The 22,108-nt window shown below is 36.8% G+C and overlaps 2 protein-coding genes and 1 long non-coding RNA gene across 6 annotated transcripts; 2 read left to right on the forward strand and 1 right to left on the reverse strand.

The window, feature by feature from the left end:
- Window positions 1-974: 974 nt before the first annotated feature.
- aldoca (aldolase C, fructose-bisphosphate, a) lies at window positions 975-6,520 on the forward strand. Its single transcript, XM_038303315.1, has 9 exons — window positions 975-1,059; window positions 2,127-2,315; window positions 2,462-2,673; window positions 2,745-2,799; window positions 2,880-3,040; window positions 3,117-3,200; window positions 4,360-4,534; window positions 5,151-5,350; window positions 5,438-6,520. Exons 2-9 carry the CDS (start codon window positions 2,204-2,206, stop codon window positions 5,528-5,530), a joined length of 1,092 nt encoding a protein of 363 aa, XP_038159243.1. The 5' UTR covers window positions 975-1,059; window positions 2,127-2,203; the 3' UTR covers window positions 5,531-6,520.
- A 1,648-nt stretch (window positions 6,521-8,168) lies between these two features.
- Window positions 8,169-22,069, reverse strand: LOC119795432. Of its 3 annotated transcripts, none has more exons than XR_005282327.1 (4): window positions 21,968-22,069; window positions 11,480-11,508; window positions 11,288-11,346; window positions 8,169-8,804 (listed from the first exon to the last, which is right to left on the reverse strand). It is a non-coding gene; the product is annotated as an uncharacterized LOC119795432 (long non-coding RNA). The 3 variants fall into 3 exon arrangements; XR_005282326.1 differs by lacking the exon at window positions 21,968-22,069 and adding an exon at window positions 14,865-14,902; XR_005282328.1 differs by lacking the exon at window positions 21,968-22,069 and adding an exon at window positions 14,865-14,875 and having other exon boundaries at window positions 11,435-11,508.
- srsf1a (serine and arginine rich splicing factor 1a) lies at window positions 14,061-19,848 on the forward strand. 2 transcript variants are annotated; one of them, XR_005282325.1, is made up of 5 exons: window positions 14,061-14,468; window positions 15,682-15,860; window positions 17,938-18,110; window positions 18,301-19,077; window positions 19,451-19,848. XR_005282325.1 is itself a non-coding variant. In XM_038303449.1 (4 exons), the coding sequence occupies exons 1-4, from the start codon at window positions 14,281-14,283 to the stop codon at window positions 18,496-18,498; spliced, it is 738 nt and encodes a 245-aa protein (XP_038159377.1). In that variant the 5' UTR covers window positions 14,061-14,280; the 3' UTR covers window positions 18,499-19,848. The 2 variants fall into 2 exon arrangements, 1 of the variants encoding a protein (XP_038159377.1); XM_038303449.1 differs by having other exon boundaries at window positions 18,301-19,848.
- Window positions 22,070-22,108: the final 39 nt, after the last annotated feature.

Here is a 22,108-nt window from a genome sequence, read left to right on the forward strand (position 1 = left end):
ATCTAAATATAGATGTTCGGTTTTATATGGTCAAAAAGTCATAAAATTGAAATAATCCAGTTTGCAACGTTTGGTCCAAATTTGGCACAATTGAATCCTGTAGAAAAAAAGAAAGCATCCAGAACTTTGGTTGGTCCACAGATTTCTTTTTTGTTGTATTATTTATAAAAGCAGTGAGGATGTTTTATTGAAAGGGGGAGTTCTGGTAGCAGGGATACATGTATTTGTGCCGCTGAAGAACTTTCACTGGGGATGAAAAATCCACTCTTAAAACTGAAACTGGTTTTCTTTTTCATCGATTAAAGCTACATTAACAAATTTAGTATGAGTCACCAAAACCTGGTTTTAAGCATAATTTCCTATTTCTGTTTTCAGAATCAGTCTCATTCTGAATAGTTGGAAACTTAAAATCAAAGCTAGAGGATGTATGACTCCTGAGACTTTGAGGGTTTCAGTACAAAATTATCAGGAGACCAGAAGCTTTCCTTTGGGCACTTTTTTACTAATTAAGACAAAAATAAAACACCCCAGGAGAGAGGGGAAAGGCTAAAATTAAAACTGCAATAGGGACAAAGAATCTGGCAGAATATGACGTAGGTTTGCAAAGTAGCCTGAATCCAGACAGCTTCTGATTCAGAAACATAAGTAAAGTTACAGGACCTTGTATTAAGATTACTTTCATTTAAATCTGCTGATGAGTTTTTGATTTATTTGGTTTTGTAACATCCCTTAGAAAGAAATGATCTAAGCTGTATAAAAAGGATCAAGGTAACTTTACTGATGCCCTTTGGAAAAAGTATTTTTGCAATTCATAAAGAAGAAAAATTAATACTGTGCAACACAGACATTAGAAGAACAAACAGCCAGAAGTGGATCTGTAAATGTTGCAAAATCTAAATAGTATAATGATTCATCAAAATTTCTACCTTGCTTTATGTAGGACAGAGATGGGTGTATAAACCCCGCCCAGGGGTGGCAGCTTTGTGACACAGTTTGAGTTGCATACAAACTGGAGCTGACAGAGAGACTCTATCACTGCTCATCAAATCATCAGATCAGGTAAGATGTTTTATTATGTCCATCTTTTGATACGTTATTATTTTACCTGCATTTTATCTAAAATTTTTTGCTTTGTTTTTTTTATTTTTTTTTATGCACGGTTAAAATTCCCAAACCTTCCTTTAAAGCTTTAATTATCTCCGATATTTCTTTTATAAATCTTTTGCATTTTTTTTTAATTAAGGCTTTAAAGTCTAGAATAATCTAAGAAAAATTTAACTATCAAAACTATTTTTCCATTTTTGTATTTTGAAAAAGAAAAATAAGTAAAGAAAATATAAATTGCTTTTACACATTTACTGTTATAGAGGACCACACTTTACTTTTTAATAATGTATTTATATTTGATATTAACATTTGATGTGTTCCTTGGTTTCAACTAATGAAGAAATATAGCACAGGATGAAGGTGAGCCTGCTTTATAATCGAGTGAAAGACAAAATTAAAATATTCCAGATATTTACTGATGAAAAAAAAAAAAAAAGATTGACACATTTGTTTTGATAAAGATTTTCCAAAAAAAGTTGATGTTTTAAACACTTGTCAGTAATTGATAATAATATTCTAACAATTGCTTGTGTTTATGGTTGATAATTCAGAGGATTTATAGTCAGCAAAATACTCCCTGGTTTACAGTAAGGATTAGAGTTTACTATTCTAAAGAATTAATTAAATACAAAATTCATCATGAATAAAACTAGATTCATACAATTAAAAATACATTTTGTTTAGCTTTTCTTGTATGCTTTTATTATGGCACGGTTTGCACTCTTTCTCAGGGAGATATGTTTTTCAAACAGTTGTGGAAACTAAACCATTTTAGAAGAAAAAACAAACAAACGGAATAATCAACATCCATATTATCTGGTCATAGTACTAATAGAGAATTATGATGTATTATACTTTTAATAACTGATAGAGAAGCATAAAAGTTTTGCACATGCAGATCTGAACTAATAGTTAAAAAAAGAGACATTATACATTAAGGATGAAGCTCATAAAAAACCCAGGTGAAAAATGAATGTTTTTGGTATTAAATAAGCAACTGTTCTTTGCCTTTGCTGCAGCCCTTTTTCACCTGCAGAAACAGAATCATCATAAGTTAAGCTCCCCCACCAAACCTTCCCTGACAGACAATCCAAGGATGACGCACCAGTTCCCAACACTCTCCGAGGCTCAGAAGAGGGAGCTCCATGAGACAGCTCTACGCATAGTTTCTCCAGGGAAGGGCATCCTGGCTGCAGATGAGTCTGTTGGTCTGTAGCACTATGGCTTCCTTCCTGCATATGCATGTAAAAAAAAAAAAAAAGAGAGATTTTCTAATCAAAACTGTTCTGCTTGACCTCCTTGGAGATATTACTAGAAGAAAATGTACATGTGAATGTAAACATTTTATCTGCAGGCAGCATGGCTAAGCGGCTGGCCCAGGTTGGGGTGGAGAATACGGAGGAAAATCGCAGACAGTTTCGTCAAATCCTCTTTAGTGCAGATGATCGCATCAACAGCTGCATTGGAGGGGTTATCTTCTTCCATGAGACCCTGTACCAGCACTCTGATAATAGTGTTTCCTTTGTAAAAATGATCAGGGACAGGGGAATCCTGGTTGGGGTCAAGGTCAGTCAGCTCACTACTGAACATGCAGTCTGAGACAGGTCAGAATTAATTCACGTTTCTCCTTCTATCAGGTTGATAAAGGTGTTGTCCCCCTGGCAGGAACATGTGGAGAAACCACCACACAAGGTAAGACAAACCTCATCTATGGAGAACATCTCTTCTTTAAAAGAATGGCAATCATAGCAGCTTATGTGCTTTTTCCACAGGCCTGGACGGCTTGGCAGAGCGCTGTGCCCAGTATAAAAAGGACGGAGCAGTCTTTGCAAAGTGGCGCTGTGTGCTTAAAATCAGTGACTCTAACCCATCCAAACTAGCAATCACAGAAAATGCTAATATTCTTGCACGTTACTCAAGCATCTGCCAGCAGGTGAGAGGGATCAGTGGTCTGAACATCTTTTATGGGATAATATATGTGTGTTAATTATCCTCACTATCTTGGGCAGAATGGCATTGTGCCTGTAATTGAGCCAGAGATCCTACCTGATGGTGACCATGACCTGAAACGCTGCCAGTACGTCACAGAGAAGGTGTGCTGCTATTCGAAATATACTATTTACAGCATATAGAAACATCTGAAAGTTGTGGCTCTAATGAAGGTGTAAAACATACAAGCTAAGAGCTGAAGAAGAAGCTGAGAATCTAACTATCCAGTAGTTACCAGATTTTTTAGGTGATTGTTTGAATGACTCCACTCCATGATGCTAACTCAGTCTCCCCTCTTTGATATTGATATTGCTCAAATAATCAACTAAACATATAGAAAATAACAAAGATGCATTTTTTTTAGTCATTAGAGTTTAAAAAAATAACAATTTTAAAAGAAGCTTTGAAATTTAGAAAATCTTAAGACCAGCTTAAAGGTGTTGTGGAGCATTTTTGTGATTTTTTAAAAGGCCCGCCCTCTCCACTTTAGAAAAAATGCACATGCACAACCCTGTACCTGCTCCCGAGAGTAAACGCCTATCAAACGTGTGCGAGAGCATGCATGATCCCAATTCTCCTCGTGCACGCTCTGTTTAAAAGTTGCTGTTTGCATCGCTCTTACAAGCTTACTGTGTCCGAACATCTGCCCTAATACCTCAATCACTACATAGAGTGGGGGCTGTATACCGAAATTTATAGCAAACTCGGTAAACTTAGAGTTCAGACAACTGATCACTGCTGCTCCATCTTTGTTATTAGTCTCCGCTGTCGCTACTCTACAGCGGGCCGCTGTGACAGCAAATCTCATAATGCTTTTTGAGGCGAGCTCTCCGCACGAAGCATTCCAGGATAAATCCGCCTCTTCTGAGGCCTTTCTTTTCTTCTCGTACACTTCGTAGACACCTTTTCTCCTATGACCCTTGACCATTTTTGAAAACAGTGGTGAGAAAGGTGAGCTGAAACTGTAGCTCACCACACATATAGCCCTGAAAATGTGCATGCGCAGAAAAAGCTAGTTAACGGGACGAGCACGTAGGATGGCCTTACGTAAACATATCACCAGAATGATTGACAATTAGGAGGACCACTTATTTAGATTATCCACCTGGAAATAAAATATCGTTTTCTATACCTTTAAATGAAAAAGGACAGAATCTGGCTCCTGAGAAGCAAAAATATAGCCAAATATAGGCCTACATGATAAATAGACATGATTGAAGACTTTAGCTAAAAAAAAATCCTAGTTGAAACATTGTGTTTTAGGTGCTGGCTGCTGTGTACAAGGCCATGTCAGACCACCATGTTTATCTGGAAGGCACTCTGCTCAAACCAAACATGGTCACTCCTGGACACAGCTGCCCCACCAAGTACAGCCCAGAGGAGGTGGCGATGGCATCTGTCAGCGCCATGCGTCGCACCGTCCCCCCAGCCGTCCCAGGTCAGTCAACATCATAACTTCAAGCTGCTTTGTTATTTATTCTTATTAAATGTGATTTATCAATACAATAATTGGTCCATAGTTCTGGAATACACGATAAAAGATAAAATGTTTTACATAAACTTTTGATTAGTGTATATTTGTATTCATCTTCCATATTTGTATTTTGTAGCCTGTAACAACTTTTCTACCCAAATGTCTATAAATGTAGTTCTATTCATATTGACATTGATTCTATGTAGTTTTAATGTTTTACTAAAGAAAAACATACATGCAGCTTGATACTACCACCTCTGTGTTTTTTGCACTGCAGATGGTTTTCAGGTTTGTTTGTTCTCATCTGAGCAGGACACTGTCTTCCATCCAGCTCTGTTCCTTATATGACCTATGGCAAACTGCAAATGGAACTTCCTGTGGCTTTTCTCCAATAGATTTTTTGTTTTTTCAAATAGAGAGGTCACATCCGTGGGAACTTTTACATTAGACATATCACATAATTATAATACATTTAGTTATAACATTCAGAAATGTGCCAAAAAAGACTCTACAGGTATCACAACTTTCACAAGGGAAAAAAAAAAAAAGATGCCAAAAATTGATGTTCTATTTCCTGCAGGAATTTGTTTCCTCTCTGGAGGTCAGAGTGAAGAGGAGGCCTCCATCCACCTCAATGCCATCAACAACTGTCCTCTGGCTAAACCTTGGGTCCTGACTTTCTCCTTTGGCAGGGCTCTGCAGGCGTCAGCCCTCAGAGCCTGGAGAGGACATAAGGAAAATGAAAAAACTGCCACAGAGCAGTTCATTAAGCGAGCTGAGGTATTTTTCCCTGACTTGGTCAGTGGGTAGAACACCTATAGCCCAGCTTTAATTGATGCCTCTCTTTGTGTCACATTCTTTCCACAGGTGAACAGCCTTGCATGTCAGGGAAAATACAGTGGAGGTGACAACTATAGTGAGGCCGGCCATCGCATCTTCGGCTCCTGCCATGCATACTGAGCAGAAAAAAGAAAAGAAAAAACATCTTCCATTTTAAGTAGCATTAAGCTTCATTTCTTAAGATGTATCACAGGTTAATTTAACTGTAGTAACTTAGAATTAGTGTTGCGCTGATGCCATTTTTTGGCACTGATACAGATAACCGATACCTGGCTGTGCAGTATTGGTCGATATCATACCGATACCATACTGATACCATCCGTTTGAAAGTGATGTGTATATATATGAAGAACTGCGTACTAATTGGGTGTAAAATAATTGCCATCATGGCTTTGTCAAGCTGCCGTGAAGCAGGAAAAAAACTAATACAAAGTGAATCCAGTAGAACTTTTTATGGCCTACCTGGAATGGATGACAATAGTTGAAGAAATTTTTGTCTCTCAAAATGGTATCGCTGCCATATTTGTCGGTGCTCGCCGAAACCGATACCACCATTTTAGGACAGTATCAGAGCCCGCCAATACTGGTATCGTATCGGTGCAACACTACTTAGAATAGATAAGAACAAATGAAACACATGAATATGTTGAAAGAAAACAGCTAACAGTGTTTTATTGCCTTGTTTACCGAAGACAATCGGGAACGTATTTAGGATTTCTAATATCTGAAGGGAATTCTCTACTTTCTTTGCATAATGTGTGCAAAGTCAGTTCATAAGGTCGATGAACTAAGGCTAAACAGTATTACTGTTCTCAAACAGTAAATGCTTAAATCCTATGAGATGGTTTTGGCCTTATAGCTCTGACTAAAGTCAATATCAAAACATGTCATCTTCTAAATAGCTTCAGTTGCTAAATATGTGCTAAAGCTGTTCTTCATCACTTTTCAGAAGTGCACCTCAGCTTAGCTTAGTAGTGGCCATGCACAGATAAAAATATATTCCCTGGTACTAGCCTCTGCGCTCCCCACTGCCCTTGTCTGTTACAAGATTTTTATCTGTAAAATGAATTTGGTTGAAATCTAATACAATAAAAATGCTGGTGAAGTTAAGTCTGTTTTTTATGGGATGGTGTAGATTCACGAGCAAAGTTATTCCCTTTCTTATGTTTTCATTGTGTAAGAACAACCTCATGCTATAAGACACACACTGAACAGGATTTTTAGCACCCGGTCTGCCCAGTGCACTTATCAAATCTATCGCTGTTGGCTGCCACGTCCCGCTTCTGCTGCTCTCTCTGATGATACAGTTGCACTGCTTGTGTCTGAACTCCAAAACAATGTTTCATCTTAGCTCTGTTTTTGGAGACACCTGACACCTATGTTATATATGCAACATATTAATTATTTTCGCTTGAGGACAGAAGTATTTTTGACGTTTCTATTGACAGTATGCAATGTATATATTGGACTCTCTCTCAAGATGGTGAATCTGACAGTGACAAAAAAAAAACTGCATATTAGGAGAGCTTTAAAAACTTAGTTACATCTTCTTGATGGAATTTTTATTTTTCAAGGAGAGGCTGTCCACAAGGTATTCAGTGTGTTTATGCATGTTTATCTAGTCTGTTCTTATTTATCCCAAAGGTGTTTCAATGGGGTTGAGGTCAGGTCTCTTTGCAGTAAACTCAAGTTCATTCACACAAGATTCTGCCATGCATGTTTTATGGACCTTGCTTTGTGCACTGATGCACAGTCTTATTGGAAGAGAATGGTCCAGCTGCAAACTATTCCCACATGGAATTTTCCAAAATGCTTTAGTATGGTGAAGCATTCAGAGTTCCTCTCACTCAAACTAAGGTGCCAAGCCCAACTCAAAAAAATTTGGCCCGTTGTGTTGGGAGCTGGGTCTATATTAATGATGACTCTAACCTCGATATTTTTAGCATGGTTAGCCAAGCTAACCAATCTTATCTAGGTGGATAGCCACAAGCTGCCAGCGAGCTCGTTCTCCAGGTGGCCACAGGTGACCTATCGTTCAAACTACCTGCGAGTTGAACTATAATCAGAATACATGACGAGCCGCCGAGAAAGCTGCGAAAGATGAGAAGTTGATCGCGGCGACGTGTGTCAGATTTTTTGAGACACTATATTGTTAAAGTTGGACAGCTATAATTGGAAGTGGGACACCCTTTTGCAGCAAAAACACAGTAACAAAATAGCAAAAAAGTATTTATAACTGTCAAAATCTTAAGAAGACGAAATCACGTGTGATTTTGCAAACATAAAAAAGAGTAAACCTTTTCTTTTAAATTCTGTAGGTAGCACACACATATCATGAATGCCTTTGGCAGAAAATAAAATGAGCAATTTTAGATTAACATAGATTAATTCCAAGATTACAGTGAGATTAATCTAGATCAAAAAAAAATCTATGCCCACCACTATTTTTGATACAAGTGTGCCCAAAGAAGAAGTTTACCATTTATTTTCCCCCAGGAAAATGAATAGCAAAATTTTCTAAAGCATCTCCATCAAGATTAATGAAAATAGAAAGATACTCAGCTGACACCACTTAACCAAGTTACAGAAAAGACGCCCCGAACCTGTGAGGAAAAGATGAAACAAAACTGTTTAGAAAAAGTAAGTGGTGTTCAGGAGCAAACTGGGAATCTTCAACACTCAAGCCTGCTATGAACTGGAATCTGACGAATAACCAGGAAACTCTCTATTATTAATATTTTTTTATTGACAAGGCAGGAGGCTATTTGCATGACAAATGAATAAGAGGTAGACACCCTCTTGTGTTGACTACAGTAGGAAAATACATCAAATGTGAGGTGGATCATTGTCCAGTAAACAGACAATATTTAAAATACATTTAGAAATTTATAACATCTTCAGAAACCAAACTAATAGCATTTACTTTTTCCCTCTTTTTTTAACACCACTCCAAACTGAGACAAGAATCAAAGGAGAGAGGTCAATACTGCACAGAATATTGTATAATAATTACAGATTACTTTTAAACAGCTTTTAAGGCATGAGGATCCTCTGTATTAAAACTGTTAGACTGACAGAGAGCAGAAGTTAAAAAATAAAACTTATAAAGAAACAATCAAAATTGAAAAATTTCTATTGATTTTAAAATTAAAATAAAAAAGTCATTTCTGCAGAAATATTAATTAATTAGAAAGCTTACCACCACACAACACAGCACATGAAGATGGAAACAATTAAAACATACCATTGACAATGACTTAGCATTTTGATTTTTCAATAGTTTTTTTCTTTAGTTTGGAGTGCTCATGGCTGCTAAAATAGAGAGTAAACACAAAGGTGAGAACCAAAAAGCCGTCTCTTGACCTCTGGGATGAATTTCTGTGCACAGATGAATCTGAAGATAAAATACATGGACACTGTAACAGAGGAAATGGTTGGAATAAACCAACATTTTATTATACACAGAATACAAAATTGTTCCACATATTAGAAGATGATTGAAGAGCATGTTGGGGAAATGTGTCAATCAAAGGGGGGAACATCAGCTATTAAAGGGATAGGGTGGCCAAACATTTTTCTAAGCTAGAAAACACATTTTTGTTTGTCATACTCAGCAGTGGTATTACATTACTGTCTCGATTCAATTTTAACTTAAATTTAGTTGAATATTTTGCACATCTCCATTGTGACATTACCATAATTGTGAACCATCCCAACATTTACCCTAATCTCAGTATCAGTGCTATCAATGTGTTTATGACCAACATACAGAGTGCCTGTTTTCTTATCTTCCTGAGACCCACCAATATATTGTTGTTCCTTGTAGGGGACAAGATGTTTTGATCTCTATTGCAAATATTATTCTGATGTCATATGTGTGGGGGTTAGGCTAAAAGAGCACATGCATTGTCATTTCAAAATGGTGGAAAGCCCTGCATCCATGTTATTTGGCAGTAGGGAAGGTAAATGATCAGTTATCTAAAGAAAACACACATCTGTTACAAATATTTAACTTTCTTTTTAATCCTTTAACTGCCTTGTCATCCTCCAACCTGCATTTTGCCTAGCTAATTGTCCCAATTTATTTGAGCAAGCAGTTAAAGGGTATATATTAAAAGTCTGTAGTTTAAGTTTGTAAAACTGTGGAAATGTACAATAACACTTAGCCTTTCAAAACAGAAGTTTTATTTAATGTCCTTTTTAGGGGACAGCAGGACTTGCTAGCGACTATTTTAATAATATTTCATACAGAACTCTAAGTAAGGCATAAAAGTTTTTCAATAATGGTGGTGGTGGGGTATCAAATATCAAGGTGATGAGAAAAAAGGCTAAATAGTGGAGTAGGAAGGTGAAGCCACATGGAACAGTGCAAAAGTTTTAAAGCTCCAGGAACAAAGTAAGGAACATCACTAGTAAATAATAAATGGAAAACAATGTAGTAGCTGTGTATGTGTTTTAAAAATATTACAATCTGCAAATTGTAATTGATATATTTTCACTTGAGAAAACTTATTCATAATGTAAGGCTTAGTTAAAGAGAAGCATGTAAAAAAAGGTTGCCTCGTTTGGTCAAAACCAGGGATGGACTGTGGCTGTGTTCATATCAGCAACTTTGGAAACACATTTTTAAGTATCACATTAGAAAGGGTTTTTGGAAATTACAATATTTGAAACATTTCCTCTATTTGGCATTAGATTTGAATTAGATTTTTTTTAATGATTTTTAATGAGGAATGTGTGTTTACAGAAAATGTAGCAAACACTGCAGGGTGTCATCAATATTCCTCAATATTGGTAACAGCATGAGAATAGATTAAACGATATGTGTCATGCTGATCTCTCTCCAAAGAACAATATACTGAAATCTATGCATTAATGCAGTCTGAGGGCCATCTAGTGGCGGAACTTGAAACTACACAGATACAGTAAAAAGTAAAAAAGGATACTAATCTAGACAAAAGGATACTAATCTAGACAATAAATGCTAATAATTGAGAGTCTTGTATACAGTCTCCACACTATGTAACATCACTAAAGCCTCATTTCCAGTGAAAATAGCGGGTTAACCCGAGTTTTTCAAACATGGGTCGACCTGCTGACAATCAGCATTTGGCTCCCTTACCAATGGCGAAAATAGCTGGTTCTAACTCCTCGCTGGCAAGCTGTGTGACCTCTGTCCCCGCCCGCTGCATTTCTGGTGACACTATCACGCTGGGTTAACGTTGATTATGTCAGCAGTGCGACAAAAATCAGGAAAGTAAACAATGGAGAGCAACACTGGGTGGAGTGGCGGCCTAGTGGTTAGGGCATAGAGGTTGGAATCCTGAGGTTCTGAGTTTGAGCGCCACTCCCACAGACTGCCACTCTGGCTCTCTGAGCCTTAACCCTACACTGCTCCCTGGGCGCCACACAATGGCAGCCCACTGCTCTCCAAGAGGATGGGTTAAATGCAGAGCTAAATTTCTTCTGGGATCAATAAATTTCAATTATTATTATATTAACATGTAAGGAAGCCAGAGAGTAGTAATTGTGCTTTATTCTTTTGCTCTTTTATCTGTCGGAATCCCTATCACCAGTGCTGCACCATGTTTATCGAATGTAAACAGTTATTTTGGCTTGTTAGATCAAACAAGATTGGCGCAATGTGTTGACATCAGTATGTTGCACTCAATGGCATCACGTAAATTAATGGGTCAACTAGGGTCAGGTGTTCTCACAGCATGCCGCTTGGAGACAACAGTATTGATGCTTTAATCAGTGATCAACAGAAGGATTCACTAGCATTGCAACTTATTCTTTACATTTAGGGCCATAGTCCTTGGAGGTGAACCTCCACCCTACTCTTAAAATTGTTGCAAGCCTAACACATTTACTTACACTGTTAAAGGAATGCTCTGTGGCTACACCTTGAAGCTTTCTCTCTCTGGTTCTTTTTCCTGAAAAAAAGAATAACGCTTCTTAACTTATATGCATTAAACAACCATGAGAAGTGACAACTGATTTTGATAGAAATTGTAATCTTACTCAGATCAGAGAAGTTGCTTAGAGTTAAAGAAAACAGCTGCTTACCAACCGGGCTCACTTCTCCGGAAGTGACCCTGACAACCGAGAGAGAAGCATTTTAAACTTCAGTCTGCCACATCATCACATCTTTATATCATTTCAAAGGTAATTGGTTTCTCTGGATTATATTTAGGGGTGTCAGAGTAAAGAAAGATTAATGAAATTTACTCTACAAAATCTCAGAGAGGATGGAAACAATTTCTTTCTACCTTACATATATTCACTGCGTTGACTTGGTATTTCACATTACTCTAAAATGCATTACGCAGGTGCAGCAGTTGGACTAAGAGGAAACAGGCTGACCATCCGGGGTCTGGGATGGCCCCCTGGTTGCTCAACCTGTGTGAAACCCTGATGGATAGAATGTGTCCCTCTCCTCACTTCACTGCACACCGGCTTCTTTCACAACAGGTGCTCTGTACTGGATCAAAATGTTTCCTGCTGCTTGTTATTTTTTGTTGTTAATGGTTGACAGATCCTAAACCGAGACATTAGAAAGTGCCAGAAGAAAAAAAAAAAAAGAGTGACTGATCATAACTGATGATCAGTCACTCTATCCTATTTGGCTGCATGTCTCTCACATCCGTTACATAAAGGCAAACAATGACTTTGACCCAGTGTGGGAAATGATGCAGAATCCTTAATTTACATGTTTTTATCTGTTTCTATTTTTCTTTTCTGATATGATGGCAAATTTAGTTACTTTATAACCTTTCTGTTGTATTTTAGCCCAGGAAATCCCATACGGTCTCTCTGCATCAATATAGCTAATAAGTATAAACTAATCCTGCATATTACTAATGATCTACCACATTGATACTACACTAAAAGACTGTCTGACCAATAAATGGCTCAGCATCTTGTTGTTTCTCTTGTCATTGCAGTGAATTCTGTTTCTTTCATTTTGGCATCTGAAGCAAGAATAAAATATGAATCATAAAAATGACAAGTTAATAAATTTTTGTAAAAAGGATGAATTAAAGAAATTTATAATAAAATGCAACAAATAAAGAAATGATAACTTACTGATACTTAAATGCCACTACTATCACTACTACGGCTGCTAATACTAGTAAAAATAATGTTGCTTATTGAGAATAAATCTAATAATATTAAATTATACAAACATAAAACATCAACTTTGACATGGAGCAGGAGTACAGAGATATATAGTCTCTCATTATAAGACCTAAACTGTAGCAAAAATTTAAGAGTTTGCTGATGTGTAAATTCAAGGGAACCTTTATATTGAAGTTTTACTTGATCTACTGTAGGTTTTATAGTGCTATTAGAAAACAGAAGCATTGATCTGATTATTCTAATCCTGCTGCCTAAATAGAAAGGTTAAAAAACCTTTGTTGTTTGTTTTAACACAAAATACACACATTTTTAATTTTTGATACAACACACAGCTCTGTGAAAATCTGAAACGTACATGAGGTAATGTATACTTTATATAGTTTACAAAATATAAATTGCCGAAAATTAAAAAAATATTTTGAAATAATGTTCCGTAAAATACACATTTTAATGTCAATCCCATTTTATATAATCCAACTTTATTCAAACAGCACTTTAAAAAAAACAACAGGACAAAATTGCTGCAAAAAAGCAGTAATACAAACACCATTAAATGCACTAACATAAAAAAAACAATATAGATAAATAAGCAAAAAAGCAATATAGAAATTAAAAGAAAAAACATTAAATTTCTTAGTGATTTTTTTCAGCCAAAGTGTTTAACCCAAGCCATTAGGAGGTAAGGTGTCCAAAATATTCCTAGAATAGAAAACACATTTTATTAACATATTAATTCTTATTTGAAATATTTATAATGAAAAATGTTGAAATTAAAAAAAATTACATTTTGTATTTCTTCTAACGTAAATAAGTCGCTGCTAATTAATCTTGACATTTAAAAAAAATACACAATAGGTAATCAACACTGTTTATGTTTTGCCACAGCCTTCTTGTTAAATTTAAGGCAATTTATGGATATAATCAGACAAAAATAAAATCGAGGGAATAGAAAAATGCCTGGATTTACAATTTACTAAACAAAGAATCATGTCTGATTTCTTTAAATGTGGAGATAAAAGGACATATCTGGAGAATTAGATTTGTTTGACTTGTTTACCGAACAACATTTTCTATTTTTTGCATCGAGAGAAGATTAGACTAAGCTTTTAAAGCTTTTTATCTAAAAAAAAAAAACAAACAAACAAAAAACAACAAATTAAAAAACAAATAAAACACAACACACGTAGAAAATTAATACATATATAACCAAATACAAACCATATTTTTGGTATAGTAATAATTCTAAATTGTTGTTTTTTACATCTATTAGATAAATCCATGCATTAAAGATGAGAACATGAAACAGTAAAAAAGGGTATTTTAAAAGTAATATTGATGTGTTTTTTGCGTAATATATCGTTAAACCAGTAGAGAGCGAATGATCATTATACATTTAAAATGAAAATAATTATTATATTCGTTTAGTCACATCCACGACTCTAGTTTGATTCTATCGCACTATTTTCTGTGGCGGATGTGTCGAGTCTGGTGGAATTGTGTGACCTACGGCCTCTCACTAACGGAGCGCTGAGTAGTGATCCTCACATTGGATGGTAGTTGTCTGTTTCACGGTTTACAGGCTTTTCTTAATATCTGAACGATTAGTTTTTCGTTTGATAGTAATAACTTCGGAGTAACTATAGGTGTTTAGGGGGGGCTGGATAGTACATTTGGTGGAAGACTGTGAATAGCCTGTCGTTGGTTAGTTTGATACGTTAGCAGTAGCCATGTCGGGTGTAGTGCGAGGCCCCGCTGGGAACAATGATTGCCGAATCTACGTAGGGAATCTACCACCAGACATTCGCACTAAAGATGTCGAGGACGTGTTCTACAAGTACGGGACTATCCGAGACATCGACCTGAAGAACCGCAGAGGAGGCCCGCCGTTCGCCTTCATCGAGTTTGAAGATCCGAGGTGAGGGAGCTAACGCTCTTAGCCGTCCAAGCGTTAGCCAGTTTTATTGTGTTGTTAACGCGTTGCTCGGGGACCAGGCTATTTTCTGGACCAGCATTGTTCCCGTTTTCCAAACTGTGGTTTGGCTTTTTCTGTGTCTTTCCTAATTTGTAGCATCACACTGTATAGAGTTCATGCCGCAGCACCTCTTATTTTATTTTTAACATGTGTGTCTGGAAGTACAATTTTGCTTTTATGCATTTACAGCCTTGGTCAATAAAGGTCCTATACATCAGCATGCGCCATTTTGCTGGTGTAACTTTGATCCTCTTTCCCCAACTGTTTCACACCACCCAAACAAACGACACAATAACGAAACAACATAACAATAAAAACAAATAAAATAAACGAGCGTACTCATGCAAGCTCCTCCCCTTGTTAGTAACTTTCGGCCAAGTCAACCCGCCCACTTCTGTCAAGCTACAGTTGTTGTCATCAGCTGATGGTTCGCAGCACATGTTTTTTTTTTTTTTTTTTTTTATCAAAACACAATGATGTTTTAAATATTGTACAAGCACCTTGATCCATTATAAAAGGATGGCTCTGCACTCTGATCAGATAGTGTTTCCCTTGATTGAATCAACAAAAGGAAAGTAGACTGGTGTAATTTCTCTAACGATTTATTATGCAAATCCATTAAGCCGTCATAAATCGATCAATATTTAGATAGTCAAAGGTTCTTTATAGGACATTTTTCAGGAATTGAAACCAGGTCCAAAAAAATAGCTTTCCCACTTGAGGAGCAACTTATCAGACAAAAACATTTTGCCTGTCAATTTCATTGAGTTTGAAGATCTGAGGTGATGTGCTTACGCTCTTAGATGTCCAAGCTGTAGCTGTAAAATTGCAGTGTTGTCTGTATTTTTTATTTATTTTTTTTTCTTAAATGCAAAATGTTTGCTTTCTTCTTTTTTTTTTTTTTTTTTTTTTTACAATTTTGATATAATTGGTGCTCTAAGTGGGTTACTCTGGCAGCTAAAGACATGTTTTACAGTCCCTACGCTCCAGTTAACGATTGATCGATTACTAAATTAGTTGATGACTATTTCAATAAGCGATTAATCCCATCAATTGTTTCAGCCCTAACTTGAACATTAAATTTGATTGAGCTATGTGCAAGCACCAGTACTGTAAGAATTGTATTGATTTGTATTTACCTATTTCCTAAATACAGGGACGCTGATGATGCAGTCTACGGGCGTGATGGGTACGACTACGATGGCTACAGATTGCGGGTTGAGTTTCCAAGGAGCGGCAGAGGCTCCAGAGGTGGTTATGGAGGAATTGGTGGCGCACCCAGGGGCAGATATGGGCCTCCATCCAGACGCTCGGAGTACAGGGTCGTTGTGTCAGGTAAATGAACAATCCATTGTGCAGCATATTGTCCTTCACTCAGTAAAAGATTATGTTAATGTTGACCTTACTCCGTAGATGTCTTAAGCAAAAATTCAATTGTTTTTGCCCCCAAGGTAAGTCATGCTCCAAGTTAGATATTACTGAGTTCATATCACCTCCATAACCCAGAGGCATCCATGCATGTTGGAGTTAAAGATCTAATATGGGTGCCTGCAAGATGGCGGAGTGGCAGCCTGGTGAGTGGTGAGAGCGTTACGCTTGGAATCCTTAGGTTCTGAGTTCAAGCCCCATTCCCTCGGGTCCCACTGGGTCCCTTAGCAAGACCCTTAACTCCACACTGCTCCCTGTGCGCCGCACAATGGCAGCCCACTGCTCCTTAAGGGGATAGATTAAATGCAGAGGGTTGATTTTGTTACTCTGTGCTTGTGACAGTGTAATGACAGTAAAACGTTGGAAAAATTAATATAATCTATAGTTAAACTTGAAGGTCTAATATATTTATCTGCATTTTGGACAGATTTTTTTATTTTTTATTTTAGATTATCCTGGTCAGCAATGTTAATTTCCAAATGAACTCACATTTAATCTCAAAACATTTTGTGAGCTCTGTCGTCTGAATTTTCTCTGTCTAATCTCTTGTGTTGTGTGGTGTTTTGCTTGATATGTGGCTATACAACAAACTTCATAGTCCCAACCTGCTGTAATTATGTTATTTATTTATTTTTTTGTATTGTTTTCTTCACCTGGGAGATTTCTTGGGTTTTAAAACCCCACAAACAATGTTAAATCTCACTGTGTAAACCAGCCATTACATGGCATGGTAAACACATTCTGAAACTAAATTCTGACTGATGCTAAATGCCAACTGTCCTAATGCTACTTGCTAAAGCACCGATGCTTAAAACAACTTAAAAATGCTCCACAGTTGCCACAGTATTGACTAACACCTTGTCATTATTAACTGATGCCTTAGTTGGCTAGTAACTGTTGAAGCAAAAAAAAAAAAAAACAACAAGCCAGTGTGCCTACTTGCAATGAAAAAAGTAAGGAAATGTAGTTTGCATCTATCCAGAAGTTCTATACAGGATAGAAATATTTATTTACATGTGCACAGACTATGTATGTATTGACTATAAATGGTAAATATAAACAGAGAGTAATTGCAAGAGGCTATAAAATAAGGAAATATTAAAACTATATATAGATTATACATGATAGTTAGGATATGAATTATATATAAACGGGTTTAAAATACAGGATAAATAATTCCGGACAATAGCAGATATCACCCTTCTGCTAAGTTTCGAAACTATTGGAAGCTCATTAACAGGTAATGTGGGAAGTGGATTGAAGCAGAAAATTAGAGCACAAAAGTTTATGTGTAACAATCCAGCTTATTGTTATAATTGCATGAAGAACATGTTAAGCAAAATGCCTAGAAAAACACATTTTACATCACTGATCCTGATTAAGTTTGGAGTATATCCTTTGATATACTTCAAATTTAAAATTTATATAATTTTGTTTTGTATAAAAAGACGACATTTATAAAATCAGTGCTTAAAGAAGTCTGTGGGAAATTATTTAGTCTCAATTTGAGTGTTTTTTGTTTTATTTTTATGGTAGATCTGAGCTAAGTTAAACCAAAATACCAAGCAAGCATTTATGTTTTGTTTCATTATTTTAATACCAGAACTCTTAGACAGAAATATGAGGCTCGGGGCACAATAACAGCCTCTCTAAAACCACAAGCATGTTTGAAGCTTGAAATAATGGCATACACTAACATTTTTTCACATGCTACTTTGCACTGAATTATTAACAATAGATTTAGCTTTCTCTCAGGATGAAACAGTAAGGTTGTCTGCAGTAAATATTATGCTAACACAGCATGCTACTCTTTATCTCTGATCTGACTGCAATTTACCCTAAAGGTTAACCTTTACTTTGTCTTTATGCAAGTTGGGAAGTTGTTTTTCTAAGTAAAACAATCAAAACAGTTTTTTAAAATATTCTTTGCACGTATTCACTTTAACACATTTTCAGAGTTCGCGTCACGTGTTGTTTTGTTCAGGTCTTCCTCAGAGCGGCAGCTGGCAGGACCTGAAGGACCACATGCGCGAGGCGGGTGATGTCTGCTACGCCGACGTTTATAGAGACGGAACCGGAGTAGTAGAGTTTGTGCGCAAAGAGGACATGACCTATGCCGTCCGAAAACTGGACAACACCAAATTCCGCTCCCATGAGGTATGTGTACGGATTTGATTAACTGTCATGGATAAATATTCTTTGCTGTGTCGCGGTGAGTATTTCGAAAAGGGCTGTTTTTTGTTTTTTTTTTTACTTGTTAAACACCCAGCCCATAAGTACCCATCTGTATTTCCACCGGAGGCAGGGATGTTGCCTTTTCAATGTCAAGTTCTCTTGTGTCTGCCAGGGAGAAACTGCTTACATTCGTGTGAAATTAGACGGTCCCCGCAGCCCGAGTTATGGAAGATCCCGCTCCCGCAGCCGGGGCAGCAGAAGCAGGAGTCGCAGTCGCAGCGCCAGCCGCAGTCGGAGCAATTCACGTGGTCGCGGCCGAGGATCTCCCCGCTACTCACCCCGCCACAGCCGCTCTCGCTCCCGTTCTTAAAACCTTGCCGTCATAAATATGTTGCCCCTCTGATATGTTCCCTCATGTTTTTACCTCTGACTTTCTCCAGATGTCTATTGGTTTTTATTTTTTCGCTTTTCTTGTCCTGGTGTCCCTGTGAACGATCTTGGTATGTAGATGTAACCTTAACCTCCCTTCTCCCTTTCTTAACTTTCCCCTTTCCTCTCCCTCCTCCTTTCCCTTCCGTTTTCTTTCATTCTCTCCCCTTCTTGTCATCTCAGATTTTGAACATTACGAGTTGTGCTGTGGTGAACTTCAAAAATGTTGAGTTGTAAGATTCGCACTCAGTGTTTTTGCAAGTCTGAAGTTTCCGTTTTCTTTTCTTTTTTATTTCAATATCCTATCTTTGGATATATGTGGGGTGGGTTGTTTTTTGGTTGGAAGCCAGATGCTTAACTGTATTTTACCCTTGTGTCTTCCTTTAGACATCTGAGGAGAAGGATTAAAGTGATTTGGAATAAAACCATTGTGGAGCACATTTCATTTGTATGGTCAGGATACAAATAGGACATCTAGGAGGAGGATAGGACATCTAGGAGCAATCAGGTCGAGGCAATGGTATGCTTCATATTCCATAAACAACATTTTGACAGGTTTTTATATCGTGCATGTTATTTAACAGATTTTGGTGCTGTACTTTAAGACAGTCTGTAACATGCTACTCTGGTTTCTGACAGAATAAGCAGTCCTAAATCAAGTGTTGAGATGTAAGTGTAATCCTTGCTGTTGAAAAAAAACAAAAAAAAACTGAACTGCTTTTTACAAAAGCATCCCAGTTTTAAGCATCCTCATTGGTTAAAAATGCTTTTTAAGTCAGGAATTGGTTTCTTTTTTTTTCATTTGAGTGTTCAGTGGAAAAAAAAAATAGGCCCAAAACTCTTGACATTTTATTCTAACAGTCTGCCTCTGATTTTCTTCCTGGTATTTCAAGGTTTTGATTGGAGGAGTGGCTCAATGGATCCCAATCCTTGGAGCTGGATGAGTGGATCGATTAGGAAAGGGATAGACAAAGATGGATGCCCGGGAACGGGAGCAGATTTTCGAGGATTCAAATTTATCAGAACTAAAATAATGGGAGTCCCAGAGCACCTTTTTTTTTTTTTTCTTCTTTTTTGGCCCTTTTGGTTTAGGCCCCAATGGCTTTATTATAGAAGAAAACCAGAGGACCAGGAAGTTGGATCAAAGGATGGAGTCGTAGATGTCCGGTATGAGGGAATTTTGAAAAAATATATGGGAGGTTGGGAAGGGGGTTAAATTCTGGGAATAATTTGTAATTTTTGCTTTGCTTGAACTTTTAGCATTTTCAATAAACACACTTTCAAACAGTCATTGAGTTTGTTTTTATTTGTGAAATGTAAACATTCTGACTTTCATAATCCATAGGAATAATGTTTATTGTCAATTTGAATTGTCATACGTTTACAGTGACCGAATATTGATATTGAGAGCAATTTGGCTCTTATCTGCAGACTTTAGTTGGATCTGGTTTTATCCACAATAACAATGGAGACTTTTTTTCACAGCTTTTGGATCATTTATGTTTAGCTTTTTAAAATCAAATTTTACTGGCAAGCCAAAGAGTGACCTGTTAATCATCTTAAACAGAAAAATAAGAAGGAAAGTATGCAGTCTGTAAACCAGTATATATGTATTTTTTAATTGCTCTAGTTCATATCTTGATGTTGGAGCACACAAATTAAAAATCAGAAGGAGAAAGCTTTATTTGAAAAAGTTGATCTCACTTGATGCTAAATGCAATAAAATAAAATAATATGAGATAATTACGCAGATTTTAGAATTGATTTGAATATTCATTAAACACTAAAAACATTACGGATGATAGATCTGATTCCACATCAATTCCTTCCTTACAATTTAAATAGGCTTTAAGCTGATTTTGTTAAAATTTCGATTCATGTTCTGCAACTTTAATTCTAAATACCAGAAATGTGAAATATTTAATCTGATGATGCAGGACTTCTGTTTTGAAAAAGACTGTGAAGATAAGACAACAATTAGCCTCTTTTTTGTGCACAGAACTGTGAATGTAGAAAAAAACATTGTTTTTTATCATTTAGGGTAAATACCTCCTTTTTTTTTTTTTTTTTACTTAAGGGAGTTAATTTTAAATACCAAACTCCAGTGGCGGTTCTATCAGAAATGTACCAAAGGAGGCCAGTTTGTGGCCATTGTTTTCGAATGCGGGCAACGAATGAAAGGATAACACACCCAAAAAAAGAATAGCACAGGAACAGTTTTTAGTTTATTAAGTGCGCTAAAAGTCTGCAGTTTCTAAATTATGATTCAAGTTAATCGTAAAGATGAAATATTAAATTTATCTAAGGGACTAAAGAGATATGGCCTCTTTTGTCAGTGCATAACATAAACTAATTTACTATTCCACCGCAAAAGCTGAACTAAAAAGTTTCTTTTTTAAATCTGCACATTTGCCTTAATACGAGCAATTAAATAAGATGATCTGCCAAAGGAAGGTTTATCTCCTTAAAGCAAAAATAATTAGACACATTTATTTATTTTTTTAAACAAATCATCTTATTCAATCAGCAAATTGTCTTGCCTAGATTCCTAAGTACTGCATGGGCTGGCAAAAAATTTGGTTGATTAGACTTTTTTTTTTTTCTCTATATATATTCCCCCCTGCAATTTTTTCCCACTAATTGAGCTTTCTTTAAATAGCCATTAACATGACTTTAACACACTGTAGTAAACAGATAAATGGAGGCAGAAGATGTCTTTTAGTCATCAATGCACACATTCAGTGACATACAGGAGCTCTTTCTTGCTGGGCACCATTTCATTCACAACACCTGTCCCGTCAACCAGGAATCAGAATCAGAAATACTTTAATAATCCCAGGACACAATTACTTCTGTTACATTACTTCATCTGTAATAGACTATAGGACCGGTTTGATATAACACAATTTTATACAATATATATAATAAGGGGGTCCCCGCCCCATCTTGTCATCAGTTTGGGGATCCTGGGCCAGGAAAACGTTGAAGACCCCTGGTCTAGGTAATATGTATTGCAATCTTACATTTTTAAAGTTTATGGTTTCAGAACCGGGGACAGTTCTACAAGGACACTGGCCCCTGTTGGCCCTCATCTAGAACCGCTCACTATGGTATCTGGACTTTTACTTCAGTAAACATTGTCAGTACAGTAGACATTAGTGTAGGAGCTTTGAAGCCCTGCAACAGTTATGCATGGGATGGATAACCTTTCTGAAATTTGACGTTATTCAAGTTCAGTCTCCCACTTGGGAGTAAATATCAGGATAATTTAATACTTTATAATAAGCAGTTTTGAACAGTCAAACATCTTAGGATGTATAGTTGTATCCTGGTTCTGTGTGTGGCAGTGTTTTCCAGTTAGTTTAATAAATATGCATGCTCTTCAAATCAAGGAAATGTGGCGCACTAACATTTAGAGGCGCGTTCAAAGGGCCTCAGCTGCGCTGCAGGCCAAACGACATCCTCCTAGCCAAGCGCGGTCCACTTTCCACTTCATCTTCCAGTCGCTGTCGTATGCTGTGAATGATGCATTATGGGATGAAATAAGATGC

This window comes from Cyprinodon tularosa, unplaced genomic scaffold, assembly GCF_016077235.1.
Source record: "Cyprinodon tularosa strain WSP-4 unplaced genomic scaffold, ASM1607723v1 ctg51, whole genome shotgun sequence".
In the NCBI taxonomy this organism is placed as follows: domain Eukaryota; kingdom Metazoa; phylum Chordata; class Actinopteri; order Cyprinodontiformes; family Cyprinodontidae; genus Cyprinodon; species Cyprinodon tularosa.